The 21,374-nt window shown below is 41.5% G+C and overlaps 2 protein-coding genes across 4 annotated transcripts in view; one reads left to right on the top strand and one right to left on the bottom strand.

Moving 5' to 3' along the window:
- UBTD2 (ubiquitin domain containing 2) overlaps positions 1 to 13,002 on the top strand; it is a 61,381-nt gene extending 48,379 nt beyond the window's left edge. For all 3 annotated transcript variants that reach the window (XM_082623868.1, XM_082623869.1, XM_082623867.1), the window contains exon 3: positions 10,436 to 13,002. In XM_082623868.1, the coding sequence (XP_082479994.1) occupies positions 10,436 to 10,833 (398 nt within the window). In that variant the 3' untranslated portion in view covers positions 10,834 to 13,002. The remainder of the gene's footprint in view (positions 1 to 10,435) is intronic.
- On the bottom strand, positions 1,421 to 21,374 carry EFCAB9 (EF-hand calcium binding domain 9; the record flags this gene model as incomplete). Its single annotated transcript, XM_082623870.1, has 5 exons — positions 1,421 to 1,505; positions 16,406 to 16,572; positions 17,331 to 17,507; positions 18,287 to 18,435; positions 21,239 to 21,374. The coding sequence occupies 4 exons, from the start codon at positions 21,372 to 21,374 to the stop codon at positions 16,447 to 16,449; spliced, it is 588 nt and encodes a 195-aa protein (XP_082479996.1). The 3' UTR covers positions 1,421 to 1,505; positions 16,406 to 16,446.

The raw sequence follows: 21,374 nt of genomic DNA, 5'->3' as shown, positions 1-21,374 counted from the left end.
CAAGTCCTAGATCTAACGGTAACTAAAGCAACTAAGTTACAGGGTCAAGTCATTTCATCTGTGTTTTCTGTAAAGTTACTACACGAGTAATTTTCAATGTTAATTCCATGTGTACCATTTTAGGTCTCTCCCACACTATATAGAATACTTTGGTTTTTTTATAAATTTATTTATTTTATTTGTTTATCTTTGGCTACATTGGGTCTTCGCTGCTACTTGCAGGCTATCTCTAGTTGCGGTGAGCCAGTGCTACTCTTTGTTGCGGTGTGCGTGCTTCTCATTGTGGTGCCTTCTCTTGTTGCGGAGCACGGGCTCTAGGCGCACGGGCTTCAGCAGCTGTGGCTTGCAGGCTCTAGAGCGCAGGCTCAGTAGTTGTGGTGCATGCGCTTAGTTGCTCCGTGGCATGTGGGATCTTCCCAGACCAGGGCTTGAACCCGTGTCCCCTGCATTGGCAGGCGGATTCTTAACCACTGTGTCACCAGGGAAGTTCCTATAATACTTTAAAATGATATACTTCTATTAATACTAAAGAGAAACAAGTGGATTCTCTCAGACATGGACAGATAGGAAATGCATATGTGTAGGCCTTGTTTCTCTTTCCTTTAAGTGTGTTTGACGCCCATTAAGAAGCAAGCCATGGGGCTTCCCTGGTGGCGCAGTGGTTAAAAATCTGCCTGCCAATGCAGGGGACACGGCTTCGAGCCCTGGTCTGGGAAGATCCCACATGCCGCGGAGCAACTAAGCCCTTGCGCCACAACTACTGAGCCTGTGCTCTAGAGCCTATGAGCCACAACTCCTGAAGCCTGGGCGCTTAGAGCCTGTGCAAGAGAAGCCACCGCAAGAAGCCCACGCACCGAGACGAAGAGTAGCCCCCGCTCACCACAACTAGAGAAAGCCCGCACACAGCAACGAAGACCCAACACAGCCTAAAATAAATAAAAGAAAAAAAGAAAACCTTTTAAAAAAAAAAGCAAGCCATGAATTCTGATTCCTTTAAAGGTCCCTATAAGAATTTGTCATTTAATAAACTTAATTCATGAACATAAAACTTAAGAACGAAAGCATGAAAATTGTACATACATGAGAGACAGAGGGTTTTTACCAGACTTGTGTTTAGAAATGAAATGGGGCCTTAATAAAGGATCTGATGACTGACTGATCATAAATTAAATGTTATATCCTTTTCCTTTCTCTCTCCTCAACGAAAGACAAATGACTTGGAGTTACGCAGCGTAGCTTTACCCACTCCTCGGCTGCTGTCACCCTTTTTCTTCAGGTAGAGCAACAAAGGGCCTCAAATAGCCGAGGTGGGAGTTCGTCCCTGAGTCAGTAGGCTCGTCTCTGAAGAAGACCTCCTTTCTTTGCCATTCTGGGTGGTGGGGGTGGGCGGAAAGCAGGGTTTCTGATGTGGTCCCAGGAAGTGTACTGCACCGACTTGCACTTCTGTAAAGCCAGGTCAGCTAAATAAACCAGTGTCCGAGTGCTGCGGGTCTGTTCCTCTGGTCCTTTTAAAGAGTTGGAATTAAAGATCAGTGTCCTGTTAGAAATGTGGCCAAATGTTACACAAGCTCTTAATCATGGTCTAACCATCATAAGACTTTGGTAATACATTCAAACTAAGCCACTTTTCACCTGTGCTTGCTAGAAGAGATGATAGACTTGGTACTTCTGAATCCCAGTCTTAATAGCTAATTTGGTGGGATGAGACAACTGAACCTGCTTCTCCTAAAGCCTGACTATCAGACATAAGCTTAATATAATTCCCAGCAAAGTGTTTGCATGAGAGAGCCTGTAATTTGTTAGTCCTGAAAGACGGCTCATAATACCTGGATGAAGGGTCATTTCGGTGGCCCTTTTGACATTATTGTGAGGTTTGTAAAGGACCCCATGAAGCGTAAAGCAGTGGACTCAAACATTATGAAACTTTGATCCTTTGTGATACTGCTATTGGTGAGCTCTCCTCCATAAGTCTGGTTCAGAGATTTAAAACTTGTATGAGAAGGGAACTGACATTACTGAGTGTTTTCAATGGATTTATTATATGTGTTAGTCAATTTTGCATGTGTTTTATTATTTAATCCTTAAAACTACTTTGTGAGGTAGATAGTATAGTCCTTGAGGAAACAGACTGAATATGTCCAAGATTAGGATTCAAATTAAAATTTGGGTGTGATGGCTCCAAAGCCACTGTTGCTTCTATCAGATTTACTGCTTCTCCAGTCTTCTGTTCCTCTGTCAGGCTCAACAGTGGGCTGGCCTGAATCATAGGTCTAACCCACTGTTTCTTTCCTTCCCATTCTTTCTGTTATTTCAGTGTTCTTTTCCGTTTTAGCTGTGTCCAACTCACTTATGTGTTTAGGTCTTCTGTTGTCTTAGGAAGTCATGTTTTATGAAGAGTTCATGCCTTCTGGATCAGTTAGAAAAGTGAAGTCGAGAATAAAGACGTCCTTTCTCATCCTTGGAAGAAACCCCCAATGTGACAAAAGCCTTGCAGTTCTGGGATATTGCTTTCCTAGTTTCTTAATTAATTTTGGGAGGACCGTTTTCTATATCAGATTGCTAGTATGTTTTAAATATTAAATGTTTTCCAGAAAGATAGATCAATGGAACAGGATAGAAAGCCCAGAGATAAACCCACGGACATATGGTCACCTTATCTTTGATAAAGGAGGCAGGAATGTACAGTGGAGAAAGGACAGTCTCTTCAATAAGTGGTGCTGGGAAAACTGGATAGGGACATGTAAAAGTATGAGATTAGATCACTCCCTAACACCATACACAAAAATAAACTCAAAATGGATTAAAGACCTAAATGTAAGGCCAGACACTATCAAACTCTTAGAGGAAAACATAGGCAGAACACTCTATGACATAAATCACAGCAAGATCCTTTTTGACCCACCTCCTAGAGAAATGGAAATAAAGACAAAAATAAACACATGGGACCTAATGAAACTTAAAAGCTTTTGCACAGCAAAGGAAACCATAAACAAGACCAAAAGACAGCCCTCAGAGTGGGAGAAAATATTTGCCAATGAAGCAACTGACAAAGGATTAATCTCCAAAATTTATAAGCAGCTCATGCAGCTCAATAACAAAAAAACAAACAACCCAATCCAAAAATGGGCAGAAGACCTAAATAGACATTTCTCCACAGAAGATACACAGACTGCCAACAAACACATGAAAGGATGCTCAACATCTTTACTCATTAGAGAAATGCAAATCAAAACTACAATGAGATATCATCTCACACCAGTCAGAATGGCCATCATCAAAAAATCTAGAAACAAGGGCTTCCCTGGTGGCACAGTGGTTGAGAGTCCGCCTGTGGATGCAGGGGACGCGAGTTCGTGCCCCGGTACGGGAGGATCCTACATGCCGCGGAGCGGCTGGGCCTGTGAGCATGGCCGCTGAGCCTGTGCTCTGCAACGGGAGAGGCCACAACAGTGAGAGGCCCGCATACCGCAAAAAAAAAAAAAAAAAAAAAAAAATCTAGAAACAATAAATGCTGGAGAGGGTGTGGAAAAAAGGGAACACTCTTGCACTGCTGGTGGGAATGTGAATTGGTACAGCCACTATGGAGAACAGTATGGAGGTTCCTTAAAAAACTAAAAATAGAACTACCATATGACCCAGCAATCCCACTACTGGGCATATACCCTGAGAAAACCATAATTCAAAAAGAGACATGTACCAAAATGTTCATAGCTGCCCTATTTACAATAGCCCAGAGATGGAAACAACCTAAGTGTCCATCATCGGATGAATGGGTAAAGAAGATGTGGCACATATATACAATGGAATATTACTCAGCCATAAAAAGAAATGAAATTGAGCTATTTGTAATGAGGTGGATGGACCTAGAGTCTGTCATACAGAGTGAAGTAAGTCAGAAAGAGAAAGACAAATACTGTATGCTGACACATATATATGGAATTTAAGAAAAAAAATGTCATGAAGAACATAGGGGTAAGACAGGAATAAAGACACAGACCTACTAGAGAATGGACTTGAGGATATGGGGAGGGGGAAGGGTAAGCTGTGACAAAGTGAAAGAGCGGCATGGACATATACACACTACCAAACGTAAGGTAGATAGCTAGTGGGAAGCAGCCGCATAGCACAGGGAGATCAGCTCGGTGCTTTGTGACCGCCTGGAGGGGTGGGATAGGGTGGGTGGGAGGGAGACACAAAAGGGATGGGATATGGGAACATATGTATATGTATAACTGATTAAATTTGTTATAAAGCAAAAAAAAAAAATACCTTATAGTCAAAAAAAAATATTAAATGTTTTCAACTCTGTTGAGGTATATTGAAGAACACTAAACAGCACATATTTAAAGTGTACAGTTTGATCAGCTTTGACATGTAAACGCCCATGAAACCATCACTACAATCAAGGTAACATTTTAATATCCTCAAAAGTTTCCTTAAATAAAAATTTATTTTTAACTTTTGCAGATTTGTTCATGTAGCTCTGCAAGTCTCACGTGGTAAAAATTTTAAGACTGAGCTGCAGTCTTGCAGGAGTGAACATAGAGGGAAAACCAGTGAGGCCTTTGAATTCTTAAAAAGACGTCTTTCTTTTTAACCTGAAAGACTACTTGAGAAAGAGTAAAGTGTTAGACGTTCTGGCATTTACTAAAGCTATTTTTATTATTTGGTATATAATTTAGTCTTTATAAGTTTCTTGTGAAATTTTTTTTTTTTTTTTTTTTTTTGCGGTACGCGGGCCTCTCACTGCTGTGGCCTCTCCCGTTGCAGAGCACAGGCTCCGGATGCACAGGCCCAGCGGCCATGGCCCACGGGCCCAGCCGCTCCGCGGCATGTGGGATCTTCCCGGACCGGCACACGAACCCGTGTCCCCTGCATCGGCAGGCGGACTCCCAACCACTGTGCCACCAGGGAAGCCCCTCTTGTGAAATATTTTGAAGCCTAATTAAAAAAGAGTTGACCAAGGAAAATAGAACATCTGAGCCAGTCATGTAGATAGAAGATAAATAAAAACAACTTCAAAAAATTTTGTATGAAATCAGAACAGAAGGTAGTCTTGGCAGCTTTCTTCCTACCCTGGGGAGCTTTCAGGGCTTCCTGACCTGCGGAAGCAGTGGCCTGGCAGTCATTTATCCCGGTGGCCATCTGTCTCTGCTAGGACTTGAGTGAGGCCTATAATGGGTTTTTGAGGAGAAGGGGAAAAAAAGACAAGTGTACTTAGGTGAGCAATCTAAGCAAGCCTGGCTAGAATGTCTTTAGAACTAGTGAAGAATTATTAGGTGAACTGCACCGTCAGTGGCCAGTGGGTGATGATTAAAAACCTTTTGTAAATTGCAAATGCAAACGTAGCTAGGAGTGATTTTTGGAAACGTAAAAAAATCCTTATGTTATCAACTTTTGAGTGGTTCCTTCCCTTCTGTGTTTAAATATAGTGTTTCTTTAAGCAAAACTCTCTTCTAACCATGCCCTGTTTTATACACATTGCTCTCAAATATCATAGATGAGACAGTGATAGTAATAGGTCCATTTTGTCACTACATGTGGTGGCTTCGCAGCACTGAAACTTGTTAGTCACCACTTTCTTTTGCCTCATCTTCCAGATCCTTCTTTGACCTGTCACTAACATCACTGGCAAATGTATTGTTGGGCTGCGTTTGGAGTGTTGGTTTCTTGCTCCTTGTGATTCGCATTTGGTTCTTCATCCCTCTTGTATTTGTCCTCTGCCTTTTTCCAAGCACATTTCTTCCTCTCCTTAACCATATCATTAACCTGGGAGTCTTGTAGAGCTGTCACAAGCCCTATAGCCTTATCCCTATGTTACACATTTACTTCTTCAGGAATCAGATTATTTTACTGTGTTACTTAACTATCTCTGACCCTGGGCAAGCTACCTCTCTTTTCTTAAATTTTCCCATTTGTAAAATGAGTATGATAGACTTACCTTAGAGGGCTGTTGTGAGGATTAAGTGTTAATGTATGTAAAGTGCTTAGAGCGAGTAAGCCCTCTTTAAATATTTGCTTTTATGTTTAAACTTATACATTTGAGATTATTACTCTACAAACTGCTTTTACCCTTTTCTCAATATGCTTCTTCAGTTACCTTCAGATAACTCAATTGAAGTATCTCCCTGAACCTGAAGCAGTTAAGAATCCAAGCAGAGGGCTTCCCTGGTGGCGCAGTGGTTGAGAATCTGCCTGCCAGTACTGGGGACATGGGTTCGATCCCTGGTCCAGGAAGATCCCACATGCCGCAGACAGCTAAGCCCGTGTGTCACAACTACTGAGCCAGCGCTCTAGAGCCTGCAAACCACAACTACCGAGCCCGTGTGCCACAACTACTGAAGTCCGCGCGCCTAGAGCCTGTGCTCCGCAACAAGAGAAGCCACCGCAACGAGAAGCCTGTGCACCGCAACGAAGAGTAGCCTCTGCTCGCCACAACTAGAGAAAGCCCGTGCACAGCAACGAAGACCCAACGCAGCCAAAAATAAATACATAAATAAATTAAAAAAAAAAAAAAGAAAGAATCCAAGCAGAGAATCTTGTAACCCTAAATTCTATGTCACTCTCATTTCCTGGTTAGGTGATTCGCGTTTCCTACCGTATCATTAGGTCTCGCCCCTTACCACCGATTCTCTCAGATCCATTTCTTTCCATTGTTAGTCAGCCAGTCATTTTAGCAGGGCCCCCTGATTCCAGTCAGACACTCACCCTTCATGCAAATAATAATCTTTAGGCTTTGTCTTCTTCACTAGCATAACCCTAGCACCTGAAACACTGCTTGGCATATAGTAGGCACTCAGTATTTGTTGGATGAATGACTCATGGACCTGTATTAGCCACATGTACCTATACTAGCCTCCTCTAGAATTTCCAAGGGTATTAAGTCTAAACTCCTGAACCCTCCTATCAGGTTTTCACTATTGCTCCTGTTTAGTAATTTCACACCATTGATTGTGTATTCCACCTCAGCAGAGCCACTTGTTATTCCCTACTTGTACTAATTCTTCTTTTAAAAAAATATTTATTTGGTTGCACTGGGTCTTAGTTGCAGCAAGCGGGCTCCTTAGTTGTGGCTCGAGGGCTCCTCAGTTGTGGCATGCATACTCTTAGTTGCAGCATGTGGGATCTAGTTCCCTGGCCAGGGATTGAACCCGGGCCCCCTGCATTGGGAGTGCGGAGTCTTAACCACTGCACCACCAGGGAAGTCCCTCTTGTACTAATTCTTGTTTCCATTATCATTCGTATTTCTTCGGATGCCCTACATTTGTATTCTGTGTCATGCCTAGAACACACTATGTCTACAGAATTTTTCCTTCTTGGCTCTACCAACTCTAGTCACATTTCTATTGTGTGATATCTCAGCTCCTATGTTTGATTTTCAGTGTATCAATTTGTATTTAAATCTTTGGTGGGTATGCTGTGTCTGCTCACCTTGATTATAAGCTCCTGGGGGTCAAGGACCATCTTGGCTCTCTTGTAACCTTCTCTACTTAGTGCCAGTGACATATCCTACACACTTCCAGGTGTTTAGTAAGTGTTCATGCAGCAACTCTGGAACGCGAGAATTGTTTTCTAGTGATCTTTATGAAGTCCTAAAGAGATTGTGTGATAGAGACCACTATTAGCAGAGCAGTTTTTTCTTGAATAAAGAGATATGGGGCCATAAAGTGGTGGAGGATTTAGGAGTATATTATTCAAAAGAGTTTGAGCCTGCAGAGGAATCATTTTGCCCTGAATAGGTAATTTTGGGGTAATATTCAGCTCTGGGCTATATTAATTATTTTTATTGATACTTTATGATCCCAGATATTTAATTTGGGGAGAGGGTAACCCATAAAACTGCAGCCTAAAAATGTAATTAAATAATATTTGACTTCATGGCCTGAATTCTTCCCTTATTTAGTTTTTTGTTTAATCTAAAACTAGAGCATATTTATAACTCAGACTACAGTATAATTTGACTGGTAGGAGTGAGGAAAGGAATAAACCAGAAAACTTCATGTTAAATAAATTGCAAGTTACCTTTCCCCAAAATATTGGAATATGGGAGCTTCTAAGCAATAGAGTCTGGATAGCTGATTTCCAGCCTCATAGATGGGAGGCTGCCTGAGCTAGAATAAGAAGATAGTGCCATCTTCAGCTGTACCTCTTCAATGGAGTTTTTATTCTCACCCATTTGAGTCTGAAAACTGAACCCCTGACTTGCTGTGCCTTTTTAAAAAAGGCAGGCAAAGTGCCTGCCTTACATTTGTTTTAAGCTTGGCATGCACTACTGTTTCAGCACTGCTCTAGAGGCTGCCATGGCACCTCGTCCTGGTTTCTAGGGAGGCTAAAAATATAGGCTGTCTTTCGGTCAAGACATTGTTCTGCCTGTAGTTTGACAGCTTTGGTTTGCACTTTTATTTTCTATCTCTTGTGGTGCATGAAGATGAAGCAGCATGTGCAAACCTGGAAATCACGTTAGAGGTCATTTTTATCCTGCCTCATTTTGCTAATTGAGAGAAGTATTACAGGTTAAAGAATGTTGCTCAAGGTTGTACACCTAGTTAATAACAAGGCTGGGAATATCATCTTGGTCTCCTGATTCCAAGTAATGATTTAGAATGGTGCCTCTCTTAGAGAATGTTTTTCTAGCAGAACAGTTATGTAAATATATATGTTCTTGTTCCTATCAGGCTGACATTACTGACGCCCCAGTATCAGTGGGATATATATCTGAAGGTATTTTCCTGAGAGAGATGATGAGTCTGTAGTGAACTCTCCACCTTCTCTTTGCTAGTTTTCCTAATGGTCAGCCCACCTGAAAGGCAGTGAGGTTTCTTTGCCTTAGGACAAGGCTATATCAAGTATATAAACAGTGAAGTTTGTACAACTGACTATTTATAAGTAATATTTATACTGCAGTGTGATGGTTACTAGTGTAGGGAACTGCTGGTGATCACAACTGGGCTTGAAGCATATCTATTTCTACAGTCATAGCAGTGTTCAGATTAGTGAATAACACAGAGGCTGAACGTTATTATTATTATTATTATTTTGTTACACGGGCCTCTCACTGTTGTGGCCTCTCCCGTTGCGGAGCACAGGCTCCGGACGCACAGGCTCAGCGGCCATGGCTCACGGGCCCAGCCGCTCCGCGGCATGTGGGATCTTCCCAGACCGGGGCGTGAACTCGTGTCCCCTGCATCGGCAGGCGGACTCCCAACCACTGCGCCACCAGGGAAGCCCCTGAACATTATTTTTAAACACAGAGGAAAGAGGAGATTTGCACGTATTATTGCTTGGTGCCTGAGTTCTCACCCCAGCCCATCTTATGTAACTTAGAAAGCAGGCCCAGTTCAACCCTTGGTGGACTAGTGACTGTTCCAGTCTCATTTGGGATGCTTTGGATTTTCAGCCTGTTGATGAAGATCAGTTTATTAACTCATTTGTTCATTGGTAACCATTTCTCAGTGTCCACGCCCCATATTCATTAGCCTGTGTATGAGTGTTCTGAATATGGTAGATATTTTTGGTTTTTATCCAAATTGATAATCAGCTGACATTAATGTTCCAGTTTGAGCAAAAGACACATTATGAATAACCTTAAAATAAAACATTCATGAAGTATGCTTTCAAGTTCCCCAAGGGAAGCTCTGGTAATTACAATGGTTTATACTTTATAAAGAAATTAACCATGAATACCTTCTTTTAAACCATAAACACTTTTTCCCCCTCCCCTGAGCTAGCAAGTTATAAACTTCATGCCTCTTTTGTTCTTCCTTTTTAACTCAAAGCTTCTCTGTAACAGATTGACTAATTAGGGTTAAATAAAACACCTCGGTCATTTCTGTGGTAGTCGTGCTAATGAGATCCATACATAAGCCAAGAGACAGTGGCAGCTGGTAAGCTTGTCATCTCTAGTTTGTGATCTCTTTGGACTGAGGACTTCTGGCCAAGTACTTCAACTTAGGAAGTCTAGGCACCAAGAGAACCACTCTGGAACACTGTGTTGTGGAGAATTGAGCTTAGGGATCTGGGTTTTTTTGCCTTTTTTTTTTTTTTTTAAGGTTAGCTGATTCATTTCCTAAAAAGATATCCCAATGTAATTGGCATCTCCCATTACTTTGGTCTAAGCATTGATAATATTAGTAAATTGGAATTTTGTGTGCTTTCTTTTCCTTTTTTAATAAAAGTGTGAATTAGGTGTGAAATGACTTAGAAGAAGTGAGGGCAAGGAGCTAGGGTCCTGGTTAATGTAAAATTTGATATACACTCAAATATTTGGTCATGGGTCTTGATAATGATTATTGATGATCACTGACAGAGATTGGCCTTATTTTACATTTTTTTCTCTACAGTGGCAAGCCAATGAGATGTTTGAACATTTTGCAAGATGTAAAGAAAAATGCATTCATTTAGATTAAACTCTTTTTCATATCTTCTCTTTCTTAAGGTGCACTTACAGAGTGCTATGATGAACTGGGGAATAGGTATCAGCTTCCAGTCTACTGCTTGGCACCACCAATCAACATGATAGAGGAAAAGAGCGACATAGAGACTCTGGATATTCCTGAGCCCCCACCCAATTCGGGGTATGAATCTCAGCTCCGTTTGCGCCTTTCCACCGGCAAGGACCTCAAACTTGTGGTCCGCAGTACAGACACAGTGTACCACATGAAGAGGCGGCTACATGCAGCAGAAGGAGTGGAACCGGGCAGTCAGCGGTGGTTCTTTTCTGGCAGACCTCTCACCGACAAAATGAAGTTGGAAGAGCTGAAGATCCCAAAGGACTATGTTGTACAGGTTATAATGAGCCAACCTTTGCAAAACCCAACACCAGTTGAGAACTGAACTGGCCCCGCTGGCTGTCCCCAGATCCCTCCTGCTCCTTTTTACTGTTGTTGTTATCATTTCCTGCTCTACGGCGTGAAATTTATTTTCACTGCTCTGAATTCCTTATGAATGGATTTAGTTCTGAGGAATTACCAGTGAAAACTTCCATCTGTGATGGAGACCAACGAAAATAATTAATAAAACACAAAGAGCCAGCCTTTGAGACTCATGTAATTACAGTTTCTAATTCAAGAGGCAGTTAAGAAATAGATAACCATTTATTTTAAAATACCCAACAACTATATAATGGCTGTATTTAAATGATTTGGACTGTAAATAGAACATTGCATCCATGCAGAACAGCACCAAGCACCTGTGAATACAAAATTCCTAAAAAATCAAATACAATTTCCAGAAATCATTAATAACAGTTATAAAACTTGAGCTTTTTAAAATGGAAACTGAAAAGAGCAGTACTTGAGGTTCTCTTCTTTTCTGGTCTTAATTCCTTGCTCAATTAATATTTAGCCATAAAGGAGTAGAGACTGGCAAATTGTGTTTCAGTATTGCTTTCCCCATCCCCATATGTTGAGCTCCTTGTTTACATTCACACTAAATTTTGGTGCCTTCCAGCACGTTGGTGGCAGGCACCTTTCTGGAACACTAGGCAATAATTTAGTCAGTGCATTCAGATCTCTGACTTTCAACTGATAACTTAGTTGAAAAGTCTGTTGTCCTCTTGCTGCATAGGTATTTTGAAATGTCTACATAATGAAGCTGTTTCATATCCAGGCTTAGAAGGACACTACTGTGTAAAACCTTCATTGATCTACCTACTCTGCTTAGAACTTTTCAGAGCTAACTGTGCCCCCAAATGCATGGGTATGCATGGAATCAAGTACAGCTGGGAATGTACTTGAATCATTCCAGGGATTCAAGGGGATCCCAGGGAATGCACGGAATCAAGTACAGCTCTTCCTACTGTAGGATAATAAAGTAATTATCTCTTCTCCCCCAATTTGCAGGAAGGGTATAAGGAAAACCCATTCTGTCTGTGCCTGGGAGAATTGTGCCTGTCTTCAATCTTTTAGAAAAAATTTCAACTCATAATTTGCTAGAGTGAAAGATTTACTGACATTACTTAAACATCGACAGTGAGACCAAATGATGATACGTTGCTTTATACTTTAGTGCTTTCCATAGTTCACTGTTACCTGTAGTTGTGGTGGATGAGAATTTTCCTCTCTCATCTTTCCTAGCAAAGAGGCAAATTAAGAAGCATCTGCAGATTATATCAGAGGACTGAAAAATTTGGTGAGATAACCTGATTCTTCTGTACTAGGACTGGAACAAAGCTGCCAAGGATTATATTTAATTTGGAGCCTTTTCATGGTTGGTCCCATAAGTGAGAAGGGGACTACCACGTGATTTCTGAACCCCTGAGAATCCATGAGATGGAGAAGTAGAGGCAAGAAGACACTTAACGTTGTTCTCAAATGAGAAATAATCAAACCTTCACATGTATTTTGGGTGTGAAGCACCATTATTAATTTTAATGGCAAAATGAAACTAGTTTAAATGTAATGTTTAAAATACTATTAAATTTCCTATAGCCTGATTGCACATATCTATAATTGTAACATATCATGTTTCTGAGAGCTTTAACTGCTTCTCTTTTTCATGCAATCATTTTAAAGATTGTGGCTACATTTAATTTAGGTTTACTGATAATTGAATCTAAATTCAAGAGGCAACAGCAGCATTAATTCCAAAGGAGTATTTTTATATATGGAGGTGGAGATAGGTGAGGGTATTTCAATGTAATGCCCCTGTCATCAGAATGTTTCCTTATTAATTTGTGTGTCACACTGAACAGCAACATCTCTCAAAGTTTGTCAACTGGAGGACAAAAAAGTGTTCAAATCTATTTTCCTTAAGTAAATTTGGTGATATAATAATCTATAGTTGGTAGAAGTATTTTTGTTGAGGATTGGAGCTCTCTTAATAGTTTATTTTATTTTAAAGGAACGTGTACTTTAACAATTTTCTGGGCATTTAACCTAGGTAAGAAAACCATGGTGCTGTTTAATTGTAAATAGATTGATATAAGATTGGACCAATACTTGATGTGTACAATTTTAGTATGTAGGGTTTTTGTGCTTTTTTTAAAAAAAAAGTTCAATTTTTCTCTTTGTCTTTGCCTTTATTCTGGGTTTTTAATTATTATTACTCTCCACAATAAGGGTAATCTGCTTCATTCTAAAAACAAAAAAAACAAAAAAAACCTCTAACAAGGTTTTTTCCCTTTTTAAAACTTCCCAGCTCAGTAACTAACAAGTTCATTACTACCAAACTTAGGCTCTGTTATGTCAAACCATACATGGTCATTTATAGATATACTTTATTTGCTGCATTGAAATCTTGGTCTCAAATAGGTGGTTGTTTTTTTCTTTTAAGAATCATGCTGTAAACCAAAACCCATAATTCAGTTTTTCAGAAGCACTGAGCTCATCTCTTTATCCATTTTGGATCAAAGTGGTAGGCTTTGATTGTTAATTTTTATTTAAAATAAGTGATACCTACACATGGGAAAAAAAATCCAAACATACCGAAGTGAAAAGTCGCTCTGAAGATGCCTGTTCTTCATCTCCCATTTCTTCTCCCCAGAGGTAACAGCTGCTCCCAGTTTTCTGGATATCTTTAAAGATGCTCTACCACAGTGGTTCTCAAACTTCAGCATGCATCAGAATTACCCGGAAAGCTTATTAAAACACAGATTGCTGTGCTGTTCCCCCAGAGGTTCGGAGTTAGTAGGTCTGCGTGGGGTCCAATAACTTGCATTTCTAAAAGTTCTCAGGTGATGCTGCCGCTACTAGTCTGGGGATCCCAATGTGAGAACCACTATTTTAGTGTGAGTACATTTACCCGCCCTACCCTGTTTTTTCCATAAATAATATATGCTATTCTGTACATTGGATTTTTCTCTAAAATGGTTAATCTTAGAGATTGTTCCATATATGTTGAGCTAGATCTGCTTCATTCCTCTTACAGGTGCAGTAGTATTCCATTGTCTGGAGTACCACAGGTCAGTCTGGCTGTTTCTAGTCTTTTGGTACTATAAACCATGCTACTGTGAAATGTCCTTTTCTATAGCTACATCTTTACATCTATGTACATTGCTATATCAAACAGTATATACATTTAGGGAGTAGATGCTTAATTGCCCTCCAAATAGATTTTAACCAATTTAATACTATAGCAATATGACTGCTCTTATTTTCCTATACCCTGACCAACTTTTTTTTTTTTCATACATTTATTTATTTATTTATTTTTGGCTGCGTTGGGTCTTCGTTGCTGCGCACGGGCTTTCTCTAGTTGTGGTGAGCAGGGGCTACTCTTAGTGGCAGTGTGCAGGCTTCTCACTGCGGTGGCTTCTCTTGTTGTGGAGCACCAGCTCTAGGCGTGCAGGCCCAGCTGTTGTGGCACTCAGGCTCAGTAGTTGTGGCTCACGGGCTCCAGAGCACAGGCTCAGTAGTCGTGGCACATGGGCTTAGTTGCTCTGCAGCGTGTGGGATCCTCCTTGACCAGGGCTTGAACCCGTGCCCCCTGCATTGGCAGGCAGACTCTTAACCACTGCGTCACCCTGACCAACTTACTGATCTTTGACAGTCTAGGTGGAAACCTGTGTCAGGTGGTTTTACTTTGTGTTACGGGATCTTAGTTCCCCGACCAGGGATTGAACCCGTGGCCTCAGCAGCAAAAGCATGGAGTCCTAACCACTGGACCGCCAGGGGATTCCCACTAGCTCCATTTAGTTTTTGTAGTACCGTTGTGGGGAAGACAAAAGTTTTGGCTGCTAAGCATTACTCATAAGTGTGTTATCGAACTCTCATGACTATTAAGAGTAAATATAGGGCCTCCCTGGTGGCGCAGTGGTTGAGAGTCCGCCTGCCGATGCAGGGGATACGGGTTCGTGCCCCGGTCTGGGAGGATCCCATATGCCGCGGAGCGGCTGGGCCCGTGAGCCATGGCCGCTGGGCCTGCGCATCCGGAGCCTGTGCTCCGCAACGGGAGAGGCCACAACAGTGAGAGGCCCGCATACCGCAAAAAGAAAAAAAAAAAAAAAAAAAAAAAAGAGTAAATATAGAGAATGTTCATAGTAATTAACATGATTTCAGTTATTACGTGTGACTTATGAATGACAGTCTTAGGCAGTATTCTTGTCTGTTGCACATTGACAAAGTGATTTTTGATTATTAAGTACTCTGGAACTCACTGAATGCCTTACGGTCAGTTATATTGCATATATTATTTCCTTAAGAAATTCTTGGTTTGTAGTAAATGAGCTGTATTTCTTTAATCACCAAACATGTCCCTCAGAAATCTATGGTAGAAGGAGATGTGGTAATTAGCATTAGGTAGAAGGGGTTTCTGAGTCAGTGAAATGCCAGCTTAAAACTTAAACAGAATCTGCTAAGACTGAAGTGAGTTACTGAAATCACTTGTTCTCAGTACAAGCGTCTAATTGACCTTGAATTTGAACTCTGGTCCTGCCACTAGTGAGTCATTAAGAACCTTGGGTAAGGTTCTTAATCTTTTTTTTTTTTTTTTTTTGCGGTACGCGGGCCTCTCACTGTTGTGGCCTCTCCCGTTGTGGAGCACAGGCTCTGGACGCGCAGGCTCAGCGGCCATGGCTCACGGGCCTAGCCGCTCCGCGGCATGTGGGATCTTCCCAGACCAGGGCACGAACCCGTGTCCCCTGCATCGGCAGGCGGACTCTCAACCACTGCGCCACCAGGGAAGCCTGAGGTTCTTAATCTTGACACCTCAATTTCCTCATCTGTAAATTGAGGATAACACTTAATTCGCAGGGTTAGGGGATAAATAAAGTCATGCGTCTAAAGCCCCTGCCTGACCCATTGCAAGCACTTACTCGGTGGTAGTTATCATCATTAACATCACAGTAGTCTGGGAGGATTCACAAATCCCATGCTAAAGACGCTTAAACATTATTCAAGGCATTAATTATACAAAAAAATAGAATTATACAAGGGCATGTAATAATTATTTCACCCTAGTAGATTTGGTATAGTTGCTTAAGCACTTAACTCATCAAAGAGTAATTTAAATTCTAGGAAGAACACAGTCCCCATATCCTTAAAAGTCAGTTTCCCTTATGGTTGGAGGCACTTCACCATTTGCCAATTTGAAGTTTGTTTTAGCCTAAGGAGTGGGAGAATTAGAATTCTGAAAGTATTGGACCACTAGTGACAAATGTTAGGAAAGCATCACCTTCCAACTGCTTGGCTCCAGTAAGAGTTGGTAATTATTTGGGTACACAGGGACCTAATGGACAGAGTTGATCTGAAAAGCAGCAGCAGAGTTGGGACATGTCAACAAAGAGAAAGTTTTTACTTCACATTACATAACTGTGAGTCATTTGTGAGGTCTAAAGGTTATTAAAGTTAAGAATATGCCGATTGAGGAGTGCTTATCTGAACCCCGCATGTGTAAAAATCAATTTAAAGATATCTACTTTGATGTTCTAAATTTATTTTTAGAGATGTTAACAACTGTAATTACTTACACTTTCAAAATCATTTATTCCAAGAAGACTCTCTCTTTGGCTCACATTAACTTGTGACACGTTCTTTTCGGGCAGAGCTTTCTTCCTCCTCTTTCACTGCTTTCTGACTCCTGGTATTTGTCCATGGATAAGATAGTAAACAGCTTAAATTCCTTGTAATTAAGACGCTTGTGTTGGGGGGCAAAAAGAAAAGTTATTTCAGGAAGGCTTTGATACTTTGTTTCAGATGACAGCAGGATTGTAATCATTTCTCATTTTAAACCTTGGAAACTCTATTAAGAGGCCCAGTAATTAGGACATAATTATAGTCTAACTGTAGTCTAGGATTCAGGAACAGAGAGTCTATTGTAGACTCAAGGCACCAAGGGTCACTTTCTTACTTCTGCTACATCAAGTCCAGACTCTGTCAGGCTGCCATCTGAGCTTCTTCAGAGTATGATCCATCTTTTTAAACCGTAAACCTTAGCTCTCACTTGCTAGTCAACATGGACTTCCTCTTTAAATAGGCAGGATCCACTGTCTTTGCCACAGTTGTTTTCTCTTGGGATTTAGCTCATGCGTTCCCACCTAAGAATTTCTTCCTTTCTGCTTATTAAAATCTATAAACCCTTCCCCTAAGACCAACTTCTACCATATTAATGTATTTCCTTCTTTCAACTGAACTTCTAAGCAAAATTTGGAGAAGAATCTCCAAACTTCTATAATTTTATATCCACATTCTGTGATGTAGCACTTAGTTTTTCAGTCCTCTCTCTTTCACAGGCCTATATATCTCTTTAGTTTTTTATGATCCCAGAGCCATGACACGCTCCAGTAGGTTTTTCCCACCCTCTTCCTCCCCCGTCTTCACTGTAGGTAGCAGGACATGGTCCTCTACCTTTGTACAGAGGGGCTGCTGGGCCACACTTTAGGGATCTGCACTTACATAGTCACCTGTGATGTCAGAGTCATGGTACAGGTCTCTGAGTTGCTGTTTTTTAATATTGAAGAGAAAGTTGTACATGTGGAAGTTGGATGGGCCAATTTTCATCTCCCCATCCAGGTCAAGCAGCTCAAAAACAGGCCGGGAATGGCGGAAAATAAATTGCTCTTCCAAATGGTTCTGCTTTGAGAGAAATATGTAAACATGTTGTTGGTGCTACTTTCTAAACTTGCGACATCAAGACTCATATATTCACTAATCCATTTCCTAGAGAGCTAAAAGCAAAAGGCAGAATTATAGCAGCTCAGGGCTGAAAGGGTTCTATGGTCAATGTACCAGGTCCTGCTTCAGCATCTGCATTCAGGGGGGACTTACGCCACCTGTAGTGATTGGTTCTGCTAGACAGAACTCTAGTCTCTAGAATGTATTTCCTTATGTTCAGTGAAAATCTACTTATGAAAATTGTGGCACTGGCAGTAAAATGCTGGCACAAGGTGCCTTTCCTCAAGGAGTGGGAGAGGTAAATACACACTAGGAGTGTGTACCAGGTAAGGTGGGAACCCAAAGAAGGGTGTGTCTTGTCTTTATCATTCATCTCCTTCAGAAAGTTCTCTGAGAAAAGGGATCACTGAGGAAGAGAGGCAATTAGGATTACTGGTGATTATTTTAAGACCCACCAGCTAGAAGGGGCAAGGAAGGGCATGCCAAGGAGGGATGGGACAGGATGAGATTGGTTCTTTATAAAGGCAATGTGGGAGGGGGGCTGGATAACCTTTGGAAACTCCTAGGTCATAGATGGGCCATTTAGGAACCAAAAGGAACCCACCATTTTTTTTCTTCCTGGTTCAAGTGAAAAGAAGAATTCGGATGCACTCTTAATTCGGTGCTACCTTTAGCAAAATGGTGACACCAGCCGAGCCCTGCCCCCTCTGCTCCACAGAGCCTGGCTCATTACTTGCCTCCTGTGCCAGCAGTATGCAAACCAGCACGTAGAACTGGTCAAAACCAATCTCGCCCACAGCATTCCAGTCCAGCATGTTAAACACAATTGTGATCTGCTTCCGTTTCAGGTCAGTCACGTGATGAAGGAAGTGGTAGAATAGCACATCTGTGGGTAAGGAGATGAGATGCATTATTCTGAAATGTTAAACATCTGGGAACTACATAAATGGTTGTCATGTTGGAAGCTTGTTGACCTGGCCATAGTAATATTTTGTTTCCGGCTTTGCCACTATACCTTCCACAATTTCTCAAACCTCAGTTGCCCTTGAGCTGTGTGGAAAAGCACTGTGCTTGGACTTGTGGAGAAGGAGATAGTGGATAGGGCTTGGTTCCTGAGCCCAGCTTACATGCTCGACGGAGCAGACAGGTGTGTATACGTAACAAATAAAAGTCTCAAAGTGCTCCTGGTACATAGAAGGAAGAGTTTAATTCTCACTGGGGGCCTATGACACATTCTTGGAAAAGCTGACATTTCACCTGGGCCTTTCACTTGAGAGAATTAAAACAAGAAATTTAAAAATCATTCCACTTCTGTAAAAGTATCACTTTTCCTCATGCTTACATAAAGCAAATGCATTCAGTGATGTGGGAAAAGGAGCTATCACTGAGCATCTTAGACGCTGGGCGCTTTAAGTGCCACATGTCACTGAACCCTGACAACCCTACACAGCCTTTTACAATAAGTCTCAGGTAGTAACTAATCTCAGGGCTTCTTGAGCTATAATAGGCATACCAATCACTTGAGGATCTTGTAAAAACACCAATTCTGATTAGGAACTCTGGCATGGGACTGAGTCTGCATTCTTAACAAGCTCCCAAGTGATGCGGCAGCTGCTGGTCAGTGGACCACACTTTGAGTGGCAGAGCTGGGATTCAGATGTGGTCCGTCTGACTCCACAGCCTTGCTCTTTCCACAGTGAAGCCATATCTTTTGCACATTAGTTAATGCATATACAGTCATATACAATCAGAGAAAAAACATACTATAATTTAAAGGACAGGGAAGGTTTTTGGCTGAAATTCCACTCACTAATCATCTGCCTCAGGAAGTGTTCGATGGAAGAAACAAACATGGTGATACGTTTACACAGTGATATATGGCTGTACAGGTTGTATGTACAAATCACCCAGGGGATTTCAGGGATTTTCAAGTGTAGCTTTGTCTACATGTGATTTCTCCTTGCCCATTGATTACAGAGACTACCTCCTGCATAAGACATGGCTCCACTAAATCCGTAAAGCACATCTGTGTGGTTTGGAGTCCTGGCTGAAGCTGGCTAAGTGCACAGTGAAACCAGTCGTCACAATGTCATGATCTGGGGGTTTCTGATGGCCTCTTGATGTTCCTTCCCCACGTCCCACCAGGTATGAGTCCAACCAGGTACAAGCACTTGGGAACAATACACCATGTGTAAACACCATGACATTTGCTCCTTGAGAAGTGTTTTATTGTGAGACTTAGTAGTTACTTAACAAATACTGTTTTTCAATCAGCTGGCTCTGGCCCACTCAAGTCTCCAAGGCTTTAAGTCACTATCTCCCTGGAAGGCAAAACTCAAGGCTATGCCTTCACTCTTTCAGGTCACCATCCAGTCCCTTGGTGACCAGAAGACACAAGTATGACTTTATCTCTTGGGTATTGCATCACCAGGGAGTGATTTAGTTACCAGGGAGATCAGACTCTGCTCAGCAAACGCTGGTGAGACTAAGAGTGTGGGCTTTGGGTTTTGGTCCCAGATCTTCTGTTTACATCTATGTGTCCTACAGTTGCTTTACCTAGGACTGGGTTATTGTGAATATTTGGTGACATACTGTGTGTAAACTGGAGGCATGAAAGTATGAGAAAATTAAAGTATCTTTTTATTATTTTATAAAGATTAAATGAACTCTTTAAAATATCTTTATGGAAGAAACTCCTTATTGATAAATGACATCTCTCTCAGGTCACAATGAGTCGGACACCTTATTTATCCCCAGTCCTGAAAACAAAACAAAACAAACAAAAAAACCCTAGGGGACTTCCCTGGTGGTCCAGTGGTTAAGAATCCGCCTTCCAATGCAGGGGACACGGGTTGGATCCCTGGTCTGGGAACTAAGATCCCACATGCTGTGGGGCAACTAAGCCTGTGCGCCACAACTACTGAGCCTGTGCGCCACAACTACTGAGCCCGCGCGCCACAACTAGAGAGAAGCCCACATGCGGCAATGAAGAGCCTGCGCACCGCAACGAAAGTGCCCGCATGCCACAACTAAGACCCGATGCAGCCAAAAATATATATAAATAAATAAATATTTAAAAAAAAAAACCTAAAGTGTTTTAATTGGTCTTCTATTAGTTTGTGCACTCAAAGGCAGGGTCGAGATCATCAGCATTCTCTGGTCACTCACAAGTACCAAGAATTAGAAGGGATCTTGCAGATCACCTGATTCAAACCTCCCATTCGATAGATGACAAGTCTTGCTAAGGGAGTCTTGAGGGTTAATGCCTGAGTGGGGCTCAGTCCCCAGGAATAATTGTAATAATAAGGAACACTTATTATAAATCCTTACAGTGTGCCAGGCACCATGCTAAGCATTTTCCATGCATTATCTCATTTATCTTTTTTTTCCAACTGTGAGATGGACTCCATTATGAGAAGCCTCACTTACAGATGAGGAAAATGAGACTTAAAAGAGGATGATGATGTTCTCCAAATCAACAAGGAATAATGGGTGGAGGACCTAACCCCAGAGCCTGCAATTTGATCCTCCTCACAGAACTGCCTTCAAGTCTCAGTTGGCAATTTTTCTCTGTGCTTCATTTAGAAGATATATACATTAATGAAATAGTTTCTGGTTCTGTAAATTTTCCTGCACGTTCGTTAAAAACCAGGTAATGACCCAGAGGAAGCATTTCTGAAAGTACTAACCATTCAAGGTTTTCTTGCCGTGCACATCAAGAAGGTGAAAATACTCCACCAAAGCCTTCACATTTCTCACGGATAATAAGCAATACAGTTTATCCAGATAGAGGTACCACAGAAACGATCCTTGCTTCAGTTTCAT

Source organism: Mesoplodon mirus, assembly GCF_964341445.2.
Source record: "Mesoplodon mirus genome assembly, chromosome: 5".
Lineage (NCBI taxonomy): Eukaryota > Metazoa > Chordata > Mammalia > Artiodactyla > Ziphiidae > Mesoplodon > Mesoplodon mirus.
The sequence above is the reverse complement of the archived record's forward strand: the minus strand, read 5'-3'. Positions and strand labels throughout refer to the sequence as shown.